Source organism: Bactrocera latifrons, unplaced genomic scaffold, assembly GCF_001853355.1.
Source record: "Bactrocera latifrons isolate USDA-ARS-PBARC rearing strain unplaced genomic scaffold, ASM185335v1 scaffold_9, whole genome shotgun sequence".
NCBI lineage: Eukaryota > Metazoa > Arthropoda > Insecta > Diptera > Tephritidae > Bactrocera > Bactrocera latifrons.
In genome coordinates this window covers 2084652-2108804 of record NW_017537600.1, presented here as the reverse complement: position 1 = coordinate 2108804, position 24153 = coordinate 2084652, and the positions used below count along the sequence as shown (strand labels likewise).

Here is a 24153-nt window from a genome sequence, read left to right as displayed (position 1 = left end):
AATGTACGATCCTCTATAAGAAGCCAATGGATATGTTAGTGAACGTGGGCAAGATTATATTCTGCAGAAGCACTAACGATGACAACATCTGATGAATTGACGTTACGGTGAATATCGCATTCATTGGAACGATGAGCTGTATGAGATATACAACGATATTAACATGGTGCAGCGTATTAAGAGATCGGCGCCTACAATGACTAGGTCATGTCGTCAACAAATGGACAAAAAAAAAAAAAACACTCTAGCGCAGTACCCGCCGGGGAAAGCCAGAGCAAGAGGAAAACCTTCATTATGCTTGAAATACCAGTTGGTGAAGGACCTTGCTACGCTTGGAATAACCACGTAAGCGATGTCTACGCTTTATAACTGCTTGCATACTCGACTTTATTTTTAGACCGGTAACGAAAAATTTGCTGAGCGCATAAGCCTTCTAATAGAAGTTAGCAAAACTTTCTCTTTAAGTGCCTGATAACCTCCGCTTAAAGGTGAAGAATGTAACTTCAAACTGGCAACACCAGGCATATCCTTACAACTGCGCATGCCCTTAAAACAATTGTTATTACCGCCACTGCGTGCAAGAGCGAAGCATGCTTGACATTTCTAGCGCTGTCCATGAATGAAATCAGGTGCGAACGACAACGACAAACGAACGCTACACAAAGTCAGTGCAGAAGGAAATAAAACGCGGAAGAGAAAAGTGCAAAATTAACAAAAATCAGTGCAAATAAAATAAAAATTTATTCAAAATTGTGGAGAATTTCTAAACCAAAACTCAAAAACAACGTAAAGTGTAATTATAACTGTTTGTAAAACACAGTTTGAATTAAAGAGCAAGTGAAAAGTGTAGAGAAAAGCAGTGATATATTGAAGTACAAGCTGCAAGGACAAGCAGCAAGTTTAAGAATTAATGGCTAATTAATGGCTTAAATTTAGTGCTAAAGGCTAAATATAGGCGCTGTTGTGCTGCTACAGAAAAAAAATCACAAAATCTTATAAACAATTGCAATGATTTATATAATACATGTAAAATCTGTGCATTTTCCAGACACAATTGTCGGCGCCTATTGATTTTTCCCCCAATACACTAGGCACGGCAGAAGACCTCGGCAGACACAGTGATATATCCTTAAACACCGTTACACACAGCTGTCATATGTATGTATATGTGCCGTGTTCCCACACAGCTGTGCGTGCTTGCGCTCTTGAGCGCGTGCTCTCCGCAGTGAGTGTACGCTCGCATGCGGCATTTTGACTTTTGAAAACAAAGTGGTGCCCCCCACGTCACAGCACCGCTTCTATTTCGTGCGCATTTCTTAGGCGACAAGCAGTGACTTTGACACTTTATTGTTATGAGTGTCGGTTTTTGCCGTTATTGTTGCGCGTGCGGCACACTTGTTGACATTATTGCTGTTGTTTTTGCACGCTGTTCTGTACTTGTAACGAAGCAACACGATAGTTTTGTTTACACCTGTAGTTTTTCAATGGTTTTGTTGCATTTTTTACGCGTTTTTTTTTTTTTGTTTTTTTGTTTCGTTTTTTTTTTTCGTCTCTTCTGCTTCTTCGTTGCTTGTGTCTAATAGCGTTCTGCTTGCGCGGTGGCGAATGCTATGTGGTTCGGCATCAGCAAAATTTGTTGGCGAAATGCAATGTCGGCGACGTTTGTTTATTTACATGCTAGTTTTCTTTTAATTTTAGTTTTGCTTTCGTTTTGCACTTGCTAGGTCGTCACTTGACGCTTTTCAGTTGACGATTGCGATGGCAACAGTTGGTTGGGTTAGTTATTGGGTATAGTTCAGGGGGTTGGGTATTGGGGCACTTGTTTGGCAAAGTAGCGGCAAGCAATTATGTCAATAGTTGGAAGCGTTCACTATTTACAAAGACTTTGCCATGGTAACGGTATATTTGTTGATATATACACCGTTACATTTTCAGTAGAATATTGTTTATATATGTATATATTTGCATTGTGATCAGCCCATGTAATTCCGATAAATACAAGAATAATTTCTTGAGGGGACAACAATAAACTTTTTGGATGAAGTAGAGACCGATACCTACTCTCCTATACTGCTGTAAAGTAGCTATTGGTAGGAGGTAGAGAATCTTGCTTTGGTTCTACGCAACCACAGTCAAGACAATAATATTTTATGGAGTTTTCTTAGGGCGGATGGCGCTTGAAAAAGCAATAGTACCAAAGAAGCTCGAATGTGTTCAAACAGCGCCTACAATCAGCAACTGCGATATACTACGGACAGCACTCAATGCCATTATACAGTTAGCTCCTGTGGAAATAACCAGCGGTTGCATTGTTGTAAAAATTGTCCTAAGGCTCAAGGAAGCAGGGTATAAAAACGTCCGAATATGGACTTACTGAAACTTTATTACTTTCCTACGTCGTCCCTGAAAAGTTGGATCACTGCATTGCTGATTCCACTCCGGATGGACTCTTTGTTTATCGATTCTATTCAGGAATCCTGGACGGTTCGAAGTCGTTAAATAGGAGGCGCGGTGAGCTTTTCCACGAATGAACAAAGTTATAAGAAAAGGTTGGAGGGAGTTTTAGACTACCGGCTCACTGCAGTGTCTTTCGAAATATAGACTCTCTAAAATTTTCTCCGTTTCCTACAGTGTCGCTGAACACTCGGATCACTGGATCGCTAAATCTGTTCCTGTTGGCTATTTCTCTCTTTAATTATGGACAAAATTCGGGAAATCTGAAACGATGGACAAAGTTCGAAAGTTTGGAGAAAGAGGTTTCTGCATGGGAACTCTCTTTCAAGTTTAGTTTTAGACTATCGGATCACTGCAGAGTTTTTTAAATAGTTGCTATTTAGACTGCAGTAGGCTTTTTGCTTCTAAGTGCAGTTTCTTTCAGGGAAGTGAGCATTCACTCCAATTGCTGAACGCCAATATTAGCTTCGAACTCGTACACGGGGGGCACAAAATTAGTCAAGGAGTGTTTCTCCTCACTCTCAACAGCATTAAGCTGCTCATTATCACACTCCTGTGGTTTTCCAACCGTAGCGGAAACTACAAAGCTAGTGAGCTCACAAGAAGCATCACCCTCGCTTACATCTTAGTATGAACGAGCTGGGTGACCGAGAAGATAAAACAAATTGGTGCTTACAGTGACCAACGTAAAAGGAAACAAGTAGCCTGAGTTTGTCACTAAGGAGATTGGCAAGGATTGCATTAAGGTCCCCTAGACTTGGAGAAGTTTACCCGTTAGGTAATGATGTCTCTTGAGAGAAGGGTCAGTAGTCCTTCTTACGCTGTGATGAGATTACCTTATCTCCTTCAAATTCTTCTGCTGTCACTTTAAGCAGTTTGTGTCTGACTACCTGACCGACTACTAGATGAAGTAGTGTGAATTCAATCGTGACTTCAAGTGCCGCCGAACCGAAGTCTGTGATGGTTTTGAAGCCTAAGTCACCGTCGCATACGTGCTAATCGGTCGCACGATCATGTTGCAAAAGTACCATCTGTACATCACTGCTGCCAAGAGAGTTCTAGTTCTTGAGAACGGGCAGGGAACTACGTCTCGCAAATGGGACGCTGGTCATCTTCGAGAGGTTGATATTCAGCCCAAAACCACTGCAGTATCCTTTAATTAGGCTTAAACCACTATGTACTAAAATGCTGAGAATGTTCTCGAATTTGCCTCTAGCTATAATAACAATGTCATACCATTGTTAGTTAGCAGAACTAGTAGGTCGTCCACGACTAGGCTCCATAACAAGGGGGATAGCGCTCCCTATGCGCAGCCTCTTGTAGTATTCTGTCCGGCCATCCATCTGCACATCGGTGCTGTCACATTCCTCATCTTCAGGTCTCTTGCTACGCTTCGGTGAGACGTAATGTTCAAAGGTCCTTCTTTGTCTAGGAAGGTCTGTATTTTCGTAGTGCCTGCGTGCTCTGTAAGCATGTTGGTTCGTATGCATGGGTGCTATTTTCAACGCCTTCGACTATATTCCATAATCCACAATCTTAAGAAGAAAGTTAGACTAATAAGCATGAAAGATTTTGCCAGTGAATAGTGCCATTGGTATAAATATTATCTTCTCCATCGTCCATAATTCAGAAGTATAATCCAGTCCAAGGCTACCCTCATCAGCTGAACAAGGTGTGACAGTAGAACTTGCTCTCTCTATTGTCAAAGTGCTAGAAAGATAACGTCTACCTCCGGAGACTTGAATTTCGCGAACGAAGCCATAGCTCACTGTGACCCTGGCTGTTCTGGCAGCGGAGATTAACTGAACTACTTGCTTTCAGAAGGAAGAACCCACCGCTTTGTCGAATAGTAGCCATCTTGCCAAGTTATATGATCCTGCAAGTCTTGAGTCCTTACTTGACAGTTTGAATACTAATAATTTGGAGATGAATTTAGAGATTCTACTGTGAGAAATAAATACAAAAAATAAGTAAAATCAAAATCATAATACCATTTATTTAATTTTCAATAATTTGGTTTGTAATTTCTAAATAAATAAAAAAAAACAATTTTTTCAAAATCCTTAGAAAGTTAATATTAATAAAATTCACACGAAATTTTAAAACTAAATAAATACAATAATTAATATTGAACACCGAACAACATCAGCGACAAACATAGTTGTGTCGCATCGTGAAATTGTGACAAATAACAAGCAATGCCTCTCAAATGGAGCCCCCCACAACGTAAGAAACTTACCAAGGGGGGCTCCGAAGCATTGCTCTCTTCAAACTCATCTTTAACGTCAACTACTTCGAATGTAAACAAGACCACCAATGCAACCAACAACACGCAACAGTATTTTAACAATTACTTACAACTGAAGCAACCACAACAGCAACAACAACAACAGCACAACTCAGCACCACTCAAACTTGGCAATACGAAATTTGCACTGAAACGTGCAACATTAACCGATTCTAGCGCCAGCAGCTCAATGCAATCCTTATGCTCAACGAATTCCACAAAACTAGCCGATGTGAAACCTGAAAAGGATGATGAATATGAATTGTTGCAGAAAATAGGTCACCATTATAACAATTATCATCACACACATTCTAGTGTGTTTGGACGCGGCGGCAGTAGTACCAGTTCAAATGAGAGCTATAGCGGCAGCAACAGATTCGGTGGTAGTTCGACGACGAAACGTGGCAAGAAACAAATGTGGGGTTCACGTGAACGCGCTGGCATGAGCTTTTTAATTGTTATAGCATTCTTTGCCGTCTTCGGATTGATTGTACTGATGGAGGTGAGTGCACAAAATGTTTACAATTGTGTCATGTATTTACATGGAAAAGATTAATAGTCAATTCTCAGTAAAATTGGTGGGTTTTTAGGTCTTACTTATATTTATTCCGTGTTGATTAAGCATCGCATGTCCAGGTTCATGCAAATCCCATTGCGAGCACATAATTCCCTTTGTTCCGATAATCATGTGTATTCTTAAGGAAACGCTAGTCAGATTGTTTAGTCGTTACCACGCATTTTCAGTACCAATTGGCATTGTGGAATAAACACACTAACCACCTTGTTAGGGTTCGAGGCCCATCTAAACCCTCTGTCGTACTTGCGGTCGGGCAACCAGTTGCCATGCAACCCCACCCTCCACGTGGGTCCAGTCCACATGGGAAGGTTGAAATTCACTCCAAGGGCTACCGCCTCTCTTAGTACCGGAATTTAGTTTGCGGTCCGAAATCGTAGCCAAAAACACTACCAGTTGAGCTTCCATACTGCTCTTGACTGGTGACAAGGGGTAAGACCCTATACGCACATTATACTCAATTAAACGGCTTCGCTGCCTATACAATTCATACTCATACTACCCTTACTATTCGGCATTCCTACTAGTGGAGACCACACCGCTAACTTCTGAACTTCTAAACATCTACATATCTATCCAGCTGATTTCCATACCACCTAAATCCCTAATGTCCAAGTACATCTGGCGTTCTTCAATAATATGCACCCAATCCTAGACTCGCACCAACCCAAACAGCCTTATCACATAGGAGCCTCTGATGCAAAAATGCATTCAGAGGCCCATGCTCCGAAAGCAGAAAATCCATATTCAGCTGCTGAAGCCGTCCCATGATAACTCTTTCAGGCACTTTTCCAAGTACTGAAAGGAAACTGATGCCCCGATAAGAACAAAGATCGCTTCTGATCTTATTAGGAGACTTCAGGAAAGAATCCCTCCCAAATGCATTTATTATAAATGGCCTCCAGGTATACCGGAATCAACTTCCACAAGCTTTTGGACATCTCTCTGCTTAAACTATCAGACCTGGAGTCTGTTTAAACCTAAATAGGCTAAACTCCTACTCCAACCCCTCAACATCTAATAGAGGTACAGGTACCTCTTGTGCTTGAAGTGTCTACATTCCCGACCTGGGAAAGAATGCACCTAGCTGAACCCTCCCCCACACTCTCTCCTTGACCATAACAGAGTGTCAGTCAAGTGAATATAGGTGATATCGTCGCTCTATGATCCGGGCAGTTTGCTGTAGACTTAACCAAAGGGTCGTTCCTATTATCTCTAACAAAACTTCTCCAATCCTCTTCTTTAATTTTAAGCAACAAATCCTTATACTTCCTCACGGCACAACTAAATTCATACCTGTTACAGCCTGTTAGAACTGGACTGTCGGACGCACTGAAACTTTCGCCTAGATTGCCGGACAGTTCTTTCTTCAAGGTTAACTCAAGCGTCCACCACTTGATATTCCTAACTGTGAAACTTTCACACTTCAATCCCTACCCTCGCTTAACCTCCCATCGAACGGCGTATACCCTACAGGCTGCTTGATTCATATGCATCACGTCTAAGTCACTCACGCTCTCAGGCCCATCGAACGGCTCACTCGGCTCGTTTGCAATACATTCGCTTCGACTGTGGCTGCTGTTCTAGAAACAATTCCGAAAACCGTGGAACTAGGTTCAGTTGCGGAAGACTAACCTAATCTTCTTAAACGTTTTTATTACCGAAACCAAAAAAGAAGTTACAACTACTTATTACAATTTGTTTGTTAGCGCTCATTGTTCTATCTAAGCGTTATGGCAAAATATATACTTAATAGGAGATATATGATAGCGAAGGCTGAGCATGTGCTGAGGAAAACGAAACGTTAAAGCATCTCCTCGGCGGTTATTAAGACTTCAGCCGTTTGAGACTGGATGTCTACCACAGCTCTCAGTGATTCATTCTAAACACGATTGGGTAGCTAGATAGCGAAACAAAAACTTATAAATATTATCAAATTTTAAGCTTTGTTAAAAACTATTTCATCGTTACTCTTGTGGTCAGGATTTATTTGAAGGCCCCTCCATCAACCAAAAGCTTATACAATTATTTAATTATTAAGTAAATAAACAGTATTGCAGTCTTTTACTAATAGTTTCGAATATCCCTTTAAATAAGTTACAATTTTATTCGGTGTAATGTATATGGCTCCGAAAGAATGGTTCAAAACGTGGTCAGCCTACGAGATATGCAATAATGAAATGTTGAGTTGATTCTATCTCATACTCTTACAAGTAACTTAAACACTTGTTCGGTAAAACTTTCATCTCAACGCATGAATCCCGATTAGAATGGTGCCAGTTAGAACTCCTAATAGTTATGGGAGGTGATCTTTACTGAGAGCTCATTAGACCGCTTATGATTTGCGCTGCGCCAGAAGGAATTTGTGACTGCACAGTTGCTTGTTTATAATCAATACTTGCAGAGCTCGCTCAAGACCCAATAATCTAGTAGTGAACCACACGAAGCCAATGCCTCTATGCCGAGGTCCAAGCGTCTAGTAGTGAAAGACAAGAAGTCAATGGCCCAATAGCTCTTACTCGTTCTCAACTAGTGAGACTGAAGTACCTGACCTAGAAACTTGTCAGCTCATTAGCTTTGAAATTTAATGTAGTTTCGCTATGGTCAACAACTAAAAAATAAGGATCCGTAGGTTAATTTGATTTCTGGTTCTTTTCAAAATTACTCAATTTTAGAAATATATCGAATATACTTAAGTCTCTTTAAATATTTAATTTGATATAAATCCTTCTGTCATAAAATCGAGTAAAGATACCTTATAGATCATGATAAGCTTTCCGTAAGATCTGGGTATCATGTTGTTGTAATCATCGAAAAAAACTATGTAGATTTCAAGTAATAAGAAAAGATAAAGAAGATCCGTAATTCATAATTACATCGAGCCTGAGTAACGAACGCTTTACTCTCTCAAATTATTTGACTCTCTTCTCACCTAGCTGTTAATTAAGTGATTTGTACGCCATTATTTTTCTAGCATTAGCCACGTGACGTGTCTATCCTTTACCGTATTTCTCATATTTTTATTTAATTAAGTCTTGCTCAAATATTACCACGCTGAAGTTCGAGAAAAAATATAAAAAAAAAAATAGACAAAAACAATATGACATTTTAATTGTAAAATAATGCAGCGATTTTTCGTATATTCTTCTTCTTCTTTTTTATGTAACTTTGCATGCGCGCTCTCGCTGTTGTTGTTCCTGCAAAAGCTGTTCATGATCGACGACCGTTCGCACACCGGGATGATGGCGCTGCGCCATGCCAATAACTTTGGCTCACGTTCGGGTGATTCAATGCCGGATTATGATAATGTAAAGGTAAGTTTTTCGTATTTTTTCTTTTGCACGTTGTTAACAAAAACATATGCCGAGGGAGATTGTAAACGTTAGCGCAGCAAGCAGGGCAAAGGCAAATAATAAAAAATAGCCGGGATTAGATATACAAACTGACCGAAGCTTTGGGAAAATCAACATTGTACATTTGTGTGTGTATTCCTTTATGCATATGTGTTTGTATATATAAGTACAAGTCATGTTGGCGGGCTTAAGCACAAACGATGCGGTTCGACAATATTAAAATTCGTTGTAACAACGGTAAAGGTTAAGCCTCACAGAGTTACAGTGCAGCGAGTTCAAGTTGTTCGTGACCTTTTTCTCGTACAGAGTAAATAGCAAAAAATAACAAAAAAAAAAAAAAAAAAAAAAAATTGCAACTTCGGTTGCACCGAAGCTATAATATCCTTTACAAAAACAGAACCTGGTTTACACGATTTTAATTTTGAGCGGTCAGTTTGTATGCCAGCTGGATGCTATAGTGATTCGATCTGAGCCATTTCATCATATATTGTACAGTTATCTTCAAAAATGGTGTAGTCTAAATTTCGTAAAGATATCTCATGAAATAAAAGTAAAGTTTTTCATAGAAGAACATGTTTTTTAACGGTCAGTTTGTATGGCAGCTATATGCTATAGTCATCCGATTTCCAATATTTCTTTGAATGTTATATTGCTGCCATGAAGAATGATACGTGGGAAATTTCGTGACGATATCTCGTCAAATAAAAAAAGTTTTTCATACAAGGACACAATTTTGATTGTTCAAATTGCATGGCAGCTATATGCTATAGTAATCCGATTTGAACAATTCCTTTAAAGATAGTCTTGATGCCATGAGGAATCATCTCTATGAAATTTGGTGGCGATATCTCGACAAATAAAAAAGTTTTTCATACAAGGACACAATTTTGATTGTTCAAATTGCATGACAGCGATATGCTATAGTAATCCGATTTGAAGAATTTCCTTGGAGATAGTATTGCTGCCATGAAGAATCATGCCTGTGAAGTTCCCTGACAATATCTCGTCAAATAAAAAAGCTTTTCATACATACACATGCTTTTGATCGGTTAGTTTGTATGGCAGCTATATGTTATATTGGTCGGATATCGGTAGTTACGACAAATGAATAGCTTCTTAGCGAAAAAAGAGCATGTATCAAATTTGAGATCGATATCTCAGAAACTGAGCGACCCTGTGCAGGGTATAACAACTGCAAAACGGTTAAGCGCCACACCGACGTTGAAAATTATGCAAAATCATAATTTAACAACAGTTGCAGACTTTCCCAACGCGTTTTAGTCGCTACACTTTTCTGCTTTTAATGCTGGAATTTTATTGCGTGTGTTGTTGTTGTGATTTTTGCGTTAGCTTCACCTGTTAGTTCAGTCCTTTGCAATCAGCACATTGGCGCGTGTGAAGCAACTGACCCGGAGTGTAGTCTATATATGTATATATTATATAGTATATATAAATATGTAACCCTGTATACATATATGTATGTATGTATGTCTGTCCAGGCAAATTGTCTGTCTGCAGCTCCCTGTATACGTAGGTAGGTAAAAGTTTTTCTTGCATTAATTTCAACGCTTTGTTGTTTTTGCTTAAACTTTTGGCATTTTCTCGCAGCTTTATGCTTTTTAGTCGCATTTTGAGACAAATGGATTTGCATTTATTAATAAAAAGTGGCGAGTGACGAATGGCAAAATGTTCATGCCAAGTAAATGCATTTTACAAAGCTGATTTCCTTTTAACCCTTGCACACTCTCTCTCTCTCTCTCTCTCTCTCTCAATTATGAATTTTATTAAGCGACTTTTGCACTACGTAAGTCCTTTATGCAGATCTGTGTGCGAGCTGGAGTATGCCTCGGTCACGTGACGTTGTTGAAAGTCTGTCGTTTATAATTTGGATACTTAACCCGGTACAATGTGGCAGTCGTGCAGTTTCAGTTAAATACGTAATTAATGCAAAATACACACCAAATGCGCACGGCTTGCAGATACTTAAGATTTAATGCCATAACAAAAACAAGTGAAAATTGCATAAATTCAATTTTATGTTAATCCGAAATTATGAAATGTAAAATGCATGAATCATTTAAGATTCAAAGTTTGATTTTCAAATTCTCAAAGCGGAAATTTGACAAAGTCTTTGCAAATTTCTGGAAAGAATTAAAAAATCATTTGTGTTCAAAAAGAAGAGTGTCAGAGGTATATAACTGTCTTCCTTTGGTATGGACATTTATAAAAAGAAACATGTAGATTAGTACTATTCATAGTCTTATGAAGTCTATATGAAGCTATAAGATTTTGTCATCCTTGTTGCTATTTTGGGTTTCCATCACAAAAGAACTGCTCGGCTTAATGACCAAGAATGAATCAAGCCAAGTATTGATACACTGTTTGATGTGATACATATATCAGCGAGAAAGTTCTGCATAGACAGAATGAAATTGTAGTCAGAGAAGGCAAGGTCTGGGTTATAAAAAAAATCCATTTCGAGGTTACCTAATTTTTATGAAAAAAAAACACAACAATTTCAAATTTCATTATCATTTCATCATTATTATTATTCAAAAGAAAATTCTTTGGCATTTATTTTTTGAAGATTATCTATTTCAAATGTTGGCCGCAGCTACGTGTTAGATGGTCCATCTATTGAGTACAATTTTCGATTACTCGTTCGAGCATTTCAACTGATAACTGGGGAATAACACGCGTGATGTTTTACTTCACTGCCTGAATCGAAGCGGGATTGTCCGCATAGACTTTAGACTTCACATAAGCCACAGTAAAAAGTCTAACGGTGTGATATCACACAATCTTGGTGTCCAATCGACCAGCTTATAATCCATTGATTGATGCGATGTGTGGAATGTGGCGCCGGCTTCTTGAAATCAAATTTCGCCGAGATCGCAAGCTTCAATTTCAAGCATCAAATATTCGGTTTTCATGGCGCTACAACGGTCGTCATTGACTGCTACGTTCTCAACGTCATCATTTTTGAGGAAATGTGAATACCACTATCCCACAAACTAAGCCAAACAATTCTTGTTTTTAGCAGGATGAAATGGCAGCTCTTCAATCTCTTCAGATTGCTCTTTATCCCAAAGGCAGCCATTTTGCTTGGCGCAATGAAACAGCTCTCAACAAAGCTGGAGATTTGATAACGTTTTTTACCTTAATGCCCTTAACTACCGAAAATTTTCAATATTGGATTCTACGGAACAATGGAACAACCAGTCTTATACGGTTGACAAAGTTTGGTTCATTAGCATTACTAAACATTAAACTAGTCTCTAAATATTGAAAGGATTAGAGAAAACCGGATGCAACACGGATTTTGAAATTTGCGACGATGTTTGCATCGCACTTTAAGTCACTTGCGAGGAATGTACGTAAACTCGGACTCGTTAACTGATAACGATTAATAATTTTATTAGGTTGTCAAAAAAGTTTTGCGGTATTTTTTATTGAATTTTCAATTGATCATAAAATTTTTTTTTTGATGACTCATGCCCAGCTCTTGACCGATGCGACGGCTGCTACTATGCCGGTCTCTTTCGACCAATTCAGCGATTTTATCGCAATTTTAGACGACAGGCCTTCCGGAGTGTGGCGCATCTTCGACCACCTCTACACCAGAACGAAAACGTTGGAACCATCGTTGTGCGGTGGAAATGGAAACTGTATCGGGTYCATAAVCTGCACAAATTTTATTGGCGGCTTKASATGCATTTTTGCCTTTATCGTAGTAGTACTGTAAAATATGCCGTATTTTCTCTTTATTTTGCTCCATGTTTGCGACGCTATAACTCACGAACGACTTAAAACAAACGACAATCAATCAAACAAGTGTTAGCGCGTGAAATGAGCTTTCCAAAAAGGTATAGCATGACCCGATGCGACGAATAAAACTAGCGAAAATACCGCAAGACTTTTTTGACAACCTAATATATTCCGTATTGATGATTTTTGAAATAGCGAAACTCTTGGAAACTCTCTATGGTTATAAGTTTTAGGCTGTCAGACCACTTGAGAGCTTGTGGGACAGAGATAGCAAACATAATCACTTGTATCAGTATCAGGAGACTACTGGATACGTGTATTTGTGTTTCGCTGCTGTTTTGTGGTTTAGAACTAGACGATGTTTATATGGTTGCAACCCTTTAACCTTCTTTAACCTTCCAGACGAACTACATATGAGATACCGTAATCGAACGCTTAAAAAGTTTTTTTTTTGATTGTGAAGAGACTTTAACGATAACTGAAGGTTAGTTTTTGACGTTACCTTCCGAAATTGATAACAAAACTTGCAAGAAAAATGCTTAAATTAATTTTAAAAACATATTTTAAAGATTTACCTCGTGTTAAAGTTGCAGAGACAATTTTCAAAATAGTCCTGAATATAAACAATATCTGTGTAAGGGAGTGGCGAGTTTCCTGTGAATATCACCGAAGGGTTTTTTCTAGAAGAAACGTATTAACATTTTAACTATGCGTGAGTTTATATTCGCACCGCCGTCAATAATGTTCGACTAGAGATCCAGAAGGATAACAAACGCGAATCGCTGTTATAATGTGCTCTCTACAGATAAAATTAACACTTCACAAGTCCTTTACCAGTATTCCTACATTTAAATGGCGCGAAAGCATGGACGATGACAAAGCAATAACCTGCCACGAGCAACGTTTGTAATCCATTATGCATTAGTAACAACAATTGTGAGTGATGTTGAAGAATGAATCCATTTTGCAAACTCTAAAGCAAAAATCCATATGTAAAACCTGGCCAACTAGCAAAATGAATGGCCAAGCCGAATATCCATGACACTAAGAAAATACTCTGTATTTATTGGAATCAGAAGAACATACTGAATTATGAGTTTCTATAACGGTTGATCTACATAAGTAGAGGCACTTTTTGAGTCCTGTCAACGAGTAATCGAAAATTGGACTCAACGGATAGACCATCTGAGATGGAGCCTCGGTCAATAGTTAAAAAAGATAATTAAAAAAAGCCCCAAAGAATGTACTTTCGAATGGTAATAAACATTCTAAATTAAATTTGAAGTTTCAGTGGTTTTTCTTAAAAAAAGTAGAGAACCTCGAATTGGATCACAAACTTTTCGAAATTTGTGTTAATGAAGTAAAAAACTTCGCTCCCACTTTATAAACCGTTACGGACGTGACGTAGATTTTCCTTCATGCTTCCATTACCAGTTATTATATTAAAATTATTTTCTCTCTTTCTTTTTTTGCAGGATGACTACGATTTACTAGATGAAAATCTACTGACCGATAGTAAATTAGGATTTGTACAGTTTCGTGATAATAAATTAAAAATTCAAGGTGAGTAAATAATTGAAAATTGAAAATAATCAATGTACGGCCAAATATTTGCACAAATGATAACAGACAAAAGCGAGACAAATAATGGTAAGGTGTGAGGAAATTGAAAAAACAACAATGCATTCAATTATTTTAAGGGCCATACATGCTAAGGTTGGGCGAGAGAAACTACTGAATAGGCAAAGAGAACACCCCAAATGGATGAGGAGTATGGCTATGTCTTACACATGGATGCTAGTAATCCACTCATTATATAAACGGAAATTGTGCATTTCGGTCACATTTCTAATTGCCCTCCATGGCAGGCGGCTTTCGAAGAGCGATGCATGTCTGTAGATAAAATGTAGCCTCCAGTAAATTCAATAAAATAGCATGAGCCCAACCCTACCGTCTGACGCGGCCGTACGAATATTTGGTTTTACAATTCATTTCTTCCACCATTCATTCATTTATTTGTACAGACGCTGATGGCGATGGAAATGGACGTGTGGCCGGTGCACTACTCAGTGCCGGCAGTGTCTTGGCCCAGCCACAACGCGGTGCGGCTAATGCTGACGGTGTTGGTGCGGCGGGAGCGGCACGACCAGCCGGCATGGGTACACCCATTATACCCTGGGGTAAAATTTTACCCGCCAAAGTGGAGGAGACATTGCCACACTTTCCGATTGGCATGCAGCCAAATGATGGCGCTTGGCAAGTTGTCAACGGCACACGTTTCAAGTTCTTCGTCTTTTCGGCCTATTATGATCGACGTGATGGCGCGAAATTGGTGCGCGTCATAGGCGCGACCAAGACACGTACACCGGAGCGGGTGTGGTGTCGCTTTTGGTATCCACAGCAGACGCAGCAGCAACAGTCACAGCAGCAGCATACGATGTCGTATACATCGGCGACTGTGATGGCGCGCGTGAAGGTTAGTGTTGGTCCCATGCAACATCACTAATGTCTATTTCGCTGCACATAACCGAACCGCCTTTTAACTGTTCTTACTCTTTACCTAACGCTCTTTCTCCTCGTACCAGGTTATACGTGAAAATTGGAATCTCAAATACAGCGCCGTCTTTGTGCTCTGTCCGGTGCGACCCGCCGAGCTGGAAGTGCCGCATTATGTAAGCATTGTGGCACGTTTACGCGCCCCACCGGGTAATCTCCTACAATTGCGCAACACCGATTGGGATCCTGACTTTGCGCATCTCCGCAAACTACCGGTCGCTGCGGCGAATAGCAGCGCCAGTGCTTCACAAACTAATGCATCCGCGGCACAGCATTTGCATCAACGCCAACAACCACAATACCATCGGCCTGTTACAATGTCACCGGCGGCCGGTGCTCAGTATTTGCCATTCGGTTTGCCCACCGATGAACAGATACCGGATAAAATCGCTGTCTGCGTGAAACCCTTCCATTTCAATTATGATCAGGCATTGTATTTAATGGAATTTCTGGAGTTCTACGCTCTCATGGGTGTTGCTCATTTCACATTCTATAATCATACTTTGGGTCCACACGCCACTTGCGTGCTGCAACACTACATTGACGGCGATATACCGAACACTTCGACAGCATGGGATGTGGATTTGGCGGAAGTGATGGGCAAAGGTGTTACTCTAATGGGACATGATGCAGCCAAAGTGGACGGTAAGTTCATTGTCAAGCATTTAATAGTTTTAAGGTCATGTCGACTTACAATAATACCTTATAATAATAATAATAATAAGAAAGAATAGATTTAGAGAAAAATAAAATCCGAATGAATAAGCGTTTTGCTAAGAATAATCATAATTAACTTTACTTTAAACCTTAAGTTACCAGCTAATATTAGAAAATATTGAAATGGTGTCTTGTATAGACTTCAGTTAGACCAAGTACCCTCTGCATAGCCAAAAAATATCCGCTTGAAATCGAGTTAACGTGAGAAAGTGAATCATCCCTTCCCTGGGCTGTGCGCTTGGTTTAGGAGCCGCCACGTTAAAACCAACCAATAAAACCTAGAAAACAGCCTCCGTTGCTGTTAACTCTACTATAAACGCGTAAGCGGTGTCTACGCCATTAAAAAAATGATATAATATGTTATAAACGATTAAGTGATCTTGAATTTTGAAGAAATATGGATCAACAGTTCTATTTGCCTAAAGAGCTCACCAGGCAGTGAATTTTTGAGGTTGAAACGACGTCCAAATAATGGCTTGTGGATTATCATCGCCCTAAATGTAAAAATTTTGTTTATTAACGTCCCCATTCAAAAAATGGCGAGCTTCATTGCGGAACAAATAACCCTTATAAAAATGGCTTAAATTTTTGAACGACTCCGAAAAAATGATTGTCTCATTGAAAACCACACGTCTAAAAACCCTACTAATATAAGTATGGTAATACTTAATACTGTACTGTAACAACGACTTGTCTTCTGAGTATTGGAGCACACTTTTTTTTTTTGTTTGTGAGAGAGATTGAGTCATAAGTGAAACATAGATTTTTATATTTTGTTTTGTTTCGATGTTTGAAGTTGGGGTTATTGGAAAATATTATTATCCTACGACTATATTGTACATAAGTAGGTGCTATATCAATGTCCATATTTTTTACTTTTTAATCAATATAAATATTATAAAAAAACAAGTAAGGGAGCGCTAAGTTCGGATGCAACCGAACATTTTAAACTCTTGGGACTTGCATGGATCAAAGCCAATGAGAACCTTAATATGTAAAACGTCAACCAGAGGATCGGATTTCATACAAATTAATATATAAAATTCTCGTGTCACGATGTACGTTATTGAACTCCTCTGAAACCGCTCGACCGATTTTCGTAAATCTTAGCATGCATATCGGCTTGGGTGGAGAATCGGACAAAATCTATTTTTCATCCTCCTAAATGTTAAGTTTTGTCCACCCCTAAATTTTTTTAACTTTCCGCGAAGAAAATTCAAATTTTTATAAAATCGGGAAGTTATTGGTTTCTGAAGTTATTGGACCCGCTTATAAATTTTGAAAGGATCAAGCGATTCAACCCTAAGTTTCACTTAACTTAGATTTTCTAAAATTTTGAGCCGATTCGGATCGGTAGATTTCGAGAAACTCAAAAAACAAAAAAAAAAAAAAAAAAAAAAAAAATGTTTCAAAAGTGTTTTCCAAATGTCATACGTGTCCTAGTCGAGTTACCAGTCGAAATGCTCCAACGAGTCAATGAAACTTGGACTCAACGGAGGGACCATTTGAGACGTAGTCGTAGCCAATATTTGAAAGAGATAACCTTTCCAAAATAAATGTCAATGCTTCATTCAATTTGAAGTTTCTGTGTTTTTCCTGGTTCACCCTTTACTTGTTAAAATACTGACTAGTATAATCTAGTATTGTTGTTATTCTCTCAATGTCAATGATTTATTTTTAAAGAAGTTTTAATAGTTTCTAGTTTCAAAAGTCTACCTTAGCTGTATCACCTTAATTAAGAAAAGACGATCTAAAGAATTTTCGGTTCAATAAAAAAAATACATAATTTCGAAAAATGCTGGGCATCTTTATACATATTAAAAATTCGAGTATTTCAAACCCTTTACTGCTGTCTTAAATTCCGCCACTTTATTTACCTTTTCCTTTCATTGTTCGCATTTCTTTTAATTATAATCGACACAGCTGTGCTTAGCGGTTACTATAATCTTAATAGCAACAACAATTACAACAAAGACAACGATGGCAACAATTTTAACCGCAAAATCAACAATAAGAGAGAGAATGTTGGCAATCAAACGGGTGTGGCAAATTCAGAAACGACACAACAAGCACAAAAACAACAAATCATAGCAACAACGCTTGAAAGAGAAGTTACCGGCGCATTACAACCACCACCACCACCACCGCCACCAGCAGCAGCAGAAGCAGAAGCACAGCAGCAGCAGCAGCAGRCAAAACCACCGTTACAAACAACATTGCCACCGGTGAAGCGTTATAAAAGTACACAGTACGCAAAGCCGACAATTAATATTCTGCCATGGAATTTGCGTATGCGTTCGCAAAAGGAAATACGCACCGAGGGGCTTTTTGCGGCACTCAACGATTGCCTCTATCGTACAATGCATCGCTACCGATATTTAGCGATGGTGGATTTGGATGAATTCATTGTGCCGCGCCACAACGACACGCTCAACGAATTAATTAAGTAAGTAACGGCACACAGAGAGAGCCACAAACACACACACTCACACACACACACACATAACTGTATAGATGCCTACATTGAAAGGTGTCGGGAGGCGGTGTCAGGCAGCAGGCGAAAGCAGTTGAGAAAGCTGTTGATAAAGCAGCTGAGGCCGTGCTGCACAAGCAGCTCCATCATGGCATACTTTTGTGCGTGCAAGTGTGTATGGCGTCTATATGTAGGCAACACTGTTGCGCTACACTATTGATGTTGCTGCCAGTAGCTGTCTTTAAACACACAGTCAGTCATACAAATAGACAGTCTCTTAACATTAACATAATATCCGCACTAATTGCTTTCAGCTGCCTGCCTTGCAGCTTAACCTCAACACAATCGTTCGCTCACTTATCTGCATTATATTGTGTGCTCAGCTTGTGTCTGGTACACAGTTTCTCATGTCTCATGTCTCATGCCTCATGCCTTATCTTATCTCCTCTTGTCTTGTCTTGTATTATTTACTTTGCTGTTGTTTAGCTCGCTTAATCATCGCTTCCGTTATCGCAATCTCGGCGCTTACTCCTTTCAAAATGCCTTCTTCTATCTACAATTCCCCGATGATCCGCTGGTGACACTGGCACACACTCATCCGCAGCCGTACAGTCGGGAGCAACAGCCGTACGCGCACACAAACCCAGGCTTACGCGCCTCATTGGTGACACAACGAAAGACACGCAGGTGAGCCGAAAGCTTTCAATTTGTTTGTATTTGTATATATAATTAAAATTTCATTGAACATATTAATTAAGTCGCATGGGGGTTCAAAAAGGATTGTAGTTAAATATCTTACAATAAGTGTTTAATATTATGGTTGCTGGTAAGGCATGTTATTTGCATAGGATTGTGGGTATCGTCGCTGATTGATAATGAAAGAGGAATTGAATTTGAGATTTAAAAGCAAAAATAAAGCAGTTTTCTATATCAGTCGGCATCCATCGTTTCGGGGAGGCAATTCATAGGAAACACAAGTAAAAGCAATAATTTTAGCTGCACGGAACTGTAATCCAGGCAAGCACTCGATTTTGATCGATCAATTTTGTATGACAGGTAGTGTATGCTATAGTGGGCTGAACTAACTGGTTTAATGATCTAGTTTAGTGATTGTAGTATTATCTTGGAGAATAATCCATGCCAAATATTATAAAGACGTCTTGTCTTGTCCACTACAAAAGTTTTTCACCAACGAACTAGATTTTGATCGGTCGATTTATATGCCAGGCTCTCATACCAAACTTCACGTAGATAACGCGCTAAATAAAATCACCTGGGCCCAGACGGGATCTCAGCAGAAATCCTGAAAGTAGTCACTGCAGAGCGACCCACAATACTGTTGAATTTGTACAATGCCTGCCTCGAAGCCGGAATATAATATTATCTGAACCCTGGCAAAATCAACGGCTTGCGCTAGGCAGTAAGGAAAAAGGACATCCCAACTTGCCATCAGCATATCGTTCACTGTGCTTGCTTGACACAGCGGGAAGCTCTATGAAAGGCTAGTTGAACGAGGACTCTAAGCGGCTATCAACGAAGTTGCAGGACTCTCCCTTAGACAACACGGTTTAAGACCAGGAGCTATAAAATGTCATTGAAAGTGTAGAAGCCGCACAGCTTAGGTGGCATAACTAAAAAAGTATAGTTTTGCTGGCGACTTTAGATATCCGAAACGCCTCAACGGTGCCCTTAGAGTTGCATCAGCCTCCCGAACAGTGTCAGACGAAGCAACATTAGTCATAAGCGGTAATGCCCGAATTGACCTTGCATTGGAAGCTACAGATAACGTCCTAAAACAAAGAGAGGGCAATAGGGCAAATTAAGAAAGATACAGAAATAACATGTCAACGAAGTTGGATGAATGATAGTCGCGGAATATGGACAACCAGACTAAGAAAATACCTAAACTATGGGCGAACCGCAAATTTGAAGAAGTCGACTTGTACACAACCTAGATGTTATCCGGGCGCGGATACTTTTCAAAAATAGGAAAAGTCAAAAATCCGTTATGCCTATACAACGATTCGACAAAAGACGACGTACATACTTGGAATGAAGAAGACTTGGCTGGCCCACTAAAAGCGGACAATCCGTGTCATCCTAGAAAGTGAAGCAAACTGAGGCATCATCCAGAAATTCGCAGCAATTTTCCGACCGAAATGAACCGCATAACTAAATCGGCTCTACTAGTCATGCTAAATATTTTTGTATACATATGGGACTTCGTCGCTTCCGTCCGGTATAACAAACTTCGTGAATTTCAGAGTATAAAGATTTTCATTGGATAATAAAAAATCAGCGGATTGACCAGATTTACGGCCAATCTAAACAAATTCAAATACAAATCTTAAATTCGTAAGCTTCGAGTCCGATTACCAAACAGCCATACAGATAGAATACACCCTAGGATTATTTTATCGCCCTTTGCATGGAAAAGAAACTGGAGTTTTAAATTCAGATTCGTTTCAGTAATACTCCCGTCGGCAGAATAATAAGAATGTTAGTAAAACCCTCGTTGCACTGTAGGACGAATTGCAGCATAAATTCCAAAGTCAAAATAAGACACAGTTAAATCTCCGTCGTTAATGTAGAACAATGGAAGAATAATATTTTAGTTCATTTATTAATTTTAAACAAAAGTATCTATAAACCTAAGGGTGTTATAATGCAGGACTGCCGTACGAGATAGCCAAAGGCTAATGCCAAATTCTTAGGCAGCTAACGTGAAACCAGAATATAGAATAGTCTATCAAAGACAAAGTGAATAAATTGCCTGTGCTGGGAATTTCCACGATATTGGAAATATAATGCTGTACACATTTAAAGTAGAAGTACAAATATAGCTTTCGAATACTAACATAAAGGCAACTTGGTACTTGCTATTTTATGTGGGTATATCCTTTAACCCTCTTCCTAATATCTACCGTATTTTCCTCCATTTTCAGACGGCTTAAGCTTCATCCTCAAAAGCAACGTTCTAAATATATTTGTAAGCCAGAGTCGGTTATCGAAGCGGGTAATCACTTCGTCTGGGAATTTTCGCCAGCAAAAGGATCGCTAAATGTACCACCAACAGATGGTATATTGCAACATTATCGTGTAAGTAGAAATTTTACGTACTACTTAGTTCCCATATTTAAATAGAATTTCGAGAGCTTTCAACTTACATATGTAGATAAACTTAGATTATGTGTATAATTCATTGGAACAAGATCATGGAAGAATAAAAATGTTAATGAAGTACTAAAAATTTAAAAAGTGTAAGGCAGCTTTAAGTTCAACCTATTTTTAGGCAAGAGTTGCCATCTGTTCATAAATTTCAATAAGAATTTTGATAAGTTTAAAGATATCACACTATTGGCATTAAAGTAAATAAAATAACAATAATTTGCACTTTTAAGAAAGGTTGCCACCTGTTTAAAAAATGCATGGATGTAAAGTGATCTAATAATAATAGTATTAAATAAAATATTATAAAACTAGCTTAAATAACATAAATAAAAAGGTATTATATATAGGAATATTTTTTGGAAATAATATGTTGACTAGAGTTGCCATACGTTTAAGAATTTAATTGAAATTTATATAATTTGATAAAATAAATAATATATCACAAAGTCAACGTGAATTTATATGGGTTTAAGAAACATTTTTGGGAAATAAGTTTTACACCAGGGTTGCCATATATTTATTAAAAATTGATTAACTCAAATAATAAAATAATTATTACAAAATCAACATGAATATATACGGTATTTTGAAACATTTTTGAGAAATAAGGACAAGGTTACAATATATTGAATTTTTTTTTTAATTTGTGGAAATAATGACGATGTTACCATATATTTAAGAATTTATTTAAATTTATATATTTTAGTTTAAAGAATTAAAAGAAATTTTGATATTTATTTAAGATTAAACAATTGAAAATTAGGTAAACTTACAATTAATCGCACGTTTGTGAAAGGTTGCCACCTGAAAAAAAAAAATTTTATTTACAAATTATTAAAATACCAGAACAAGTGGTAAAATAAATGTCTTCACAAATTATGGGTATCAATAAGCTTCACTTTAAAGAGGGTAGACAATTTTTCTTCAAAAATAAGTTTGAGTAGGGTTACCATATATTTACTTTTTTAATTAAAATTTAACAAATTTAAAATTTATCGTAAAATTGGCTAACTAAAAATATTATAAAAGCTTGCAAGTAAAAATATTTTTAGGAAGTGTCGCCAGTGTATTAAACACACATTTTAGAAAAGTTGCCACCTGTTAAAATTTATGTATAGAAGTAGTAAAATAGTAAATCAAGTACATGACTAAACATGGTTTAGAAATATTTTTGGGGCAAAATTTTTAGAAAAGGGTTGCCAAGCAACAAAGTATTTAACTAAAATTGGTAAAATAAATTAATTAGCACATTATATAAATATGTTTGAGTAGGGTTACCACGTATTTTCATTTTTAAATTAAACTAATAAAATTAAATCTTTGACCTTAGGTTGAAGACAAGCAGAAAATTTTAGAGAAAATATGCTTGAGCAAGGTTACCATATATTTACATTTTTAATTAACATGAATATTAACAGGTTTAAGAAGAATTTTCGGATAATAAATTTTACAATAGGATTGCCATGTAATAAATTATTTAATTAAAATTGGTAAAATAAATGTATAAGCGTAGTATGCGTATCAATGAGCTTGAGATTTTTGAAGTAAATATGTTTGAGTAGGGTTACCACATATTTACATTTTTAATTTAAATTAATAAAATTAAAAGCTTTCGCAAAAATTTTTAATGAAAAAAGATTAAAAAAGCTTTCAAATAAAAATATTTTTAAAGGGCGTTGCCAGATATTGTATTTTTTTAAAAATATTTTTAGGAGTGTTGCCAGATATTATTGAAACTTAAAAATTAAAAATATTGCCCAAAAATTATATTTTACCGACGACGATATATAATATACATTCATCAAATATACCACTAATACCGCAACTACATAAAACCGAAATTTTTTGTTTCTCCCTACAACCACCATAACTTGCTAGGTCTGCGAATTCGGCGGCAACGATTGCATCAAAACACCCTCGGTTGTAGATCGTACGGCCACGAAGTACGTCAACCGTTTGGTGGAACGAGTTGAGCTGGTTTACAAGCATTTGAAGCAACGTTGCGATCTGCCACCGCTACCGAACGAACCACCTGCGGAACAGCAACAGCAACAACCACAATCACAACAACAACGAAAGCAGCAATCACAAAGTACAGGTGAGTTGTTTAAGGCAGACGTGAGCGCTAAAGGTTTAGATAGTAAAACGAACAATAATAACAATAATAATAATAACAACAGTCATGGCGTAAGTAAGAAACGCGCAGCGCATCAAAGCGATGACGAGCGTATAAAAACATTAGCCAATGTCAAATCGAAACGTGACAACGATCGTGAAAATAACAGTAATTTTAGAAACAGCGGAACAACGATACACAAAACAGCAGCGTTAAATAATCTCAATAGCATCGATCCGACGCCCAGTGCCGTACAAATGGAGTACAAAGTGAAGCGAAAGAAACGCAAAGTTGTTGTATTCGAGCAGGACGAAGACGGTTTGCCGATAGCGCGGCTCGAGTATGTGGATGAGTAAAGCGGGGGCGAAGGATAGCACAAATTTTATGGAGCAAATTGGTTGTTTTTAAATGAACAAAAAAACAAATTACGAAACACAGGGTGGTATATAGTATAAAGCAAAAATAATTTCTTTTAAACAAATTAAAATTGGCGCCTGTTAAAAGTTTTAGCGCTTATGAGTAACGCTGAGAGTTTGCAATTAGTTATTTAAGGCAATATAGCGCAACTAGTAATTAAGTCTTATTAAACAATTTATTTTTAAGAAAATTATATATATTAGATTTTATATTGAAATTTATTTAGAAACACAGAGAAATTGAATTGCAGCAGGAAAATATGTAGGG

At 37.9% G+C, this 24153-nt stretch overlaps 1 protein-coding gene across 2 annotated transcripts; it reads left to right on the top strand.

Moving 5' to 3' along the window:
• The first annotated feature begins 4531 nt into the window (after positions 1–4531).
• LOC108977447 lies at positions 4532–24153 on the top strand. Of its 2 annotated transcripts, XM_018947134.1 has the most exons (10): positions 4532–5243; positions 8522–8629; positions 13912–13999; positions 14461–14912; positions 15022–15637; positions 17633–18155; positions 18669–18869; positions 21128–21281; positions 23232–23451; positions 23534–23625. In XM_018947134.1, the coding sequence occupies exons 1-10, from the start codon at positions 4653–4655 to the stop codon at positions 23542–23544; spliced, it is 2964 nt and encodes a 987-aa protein (XP_018802679.1). In that variant the 5' UTR covers positions 4532–4652; the 3' UTR covers positions 23545–23625. The 2 variants fall into 2 exon arrangements, with proteins under 2 accessions (XP_018802679.1, XP_018802678.1); XM_018947133.1 differs by having other exon boundaries at positions 23232–24153.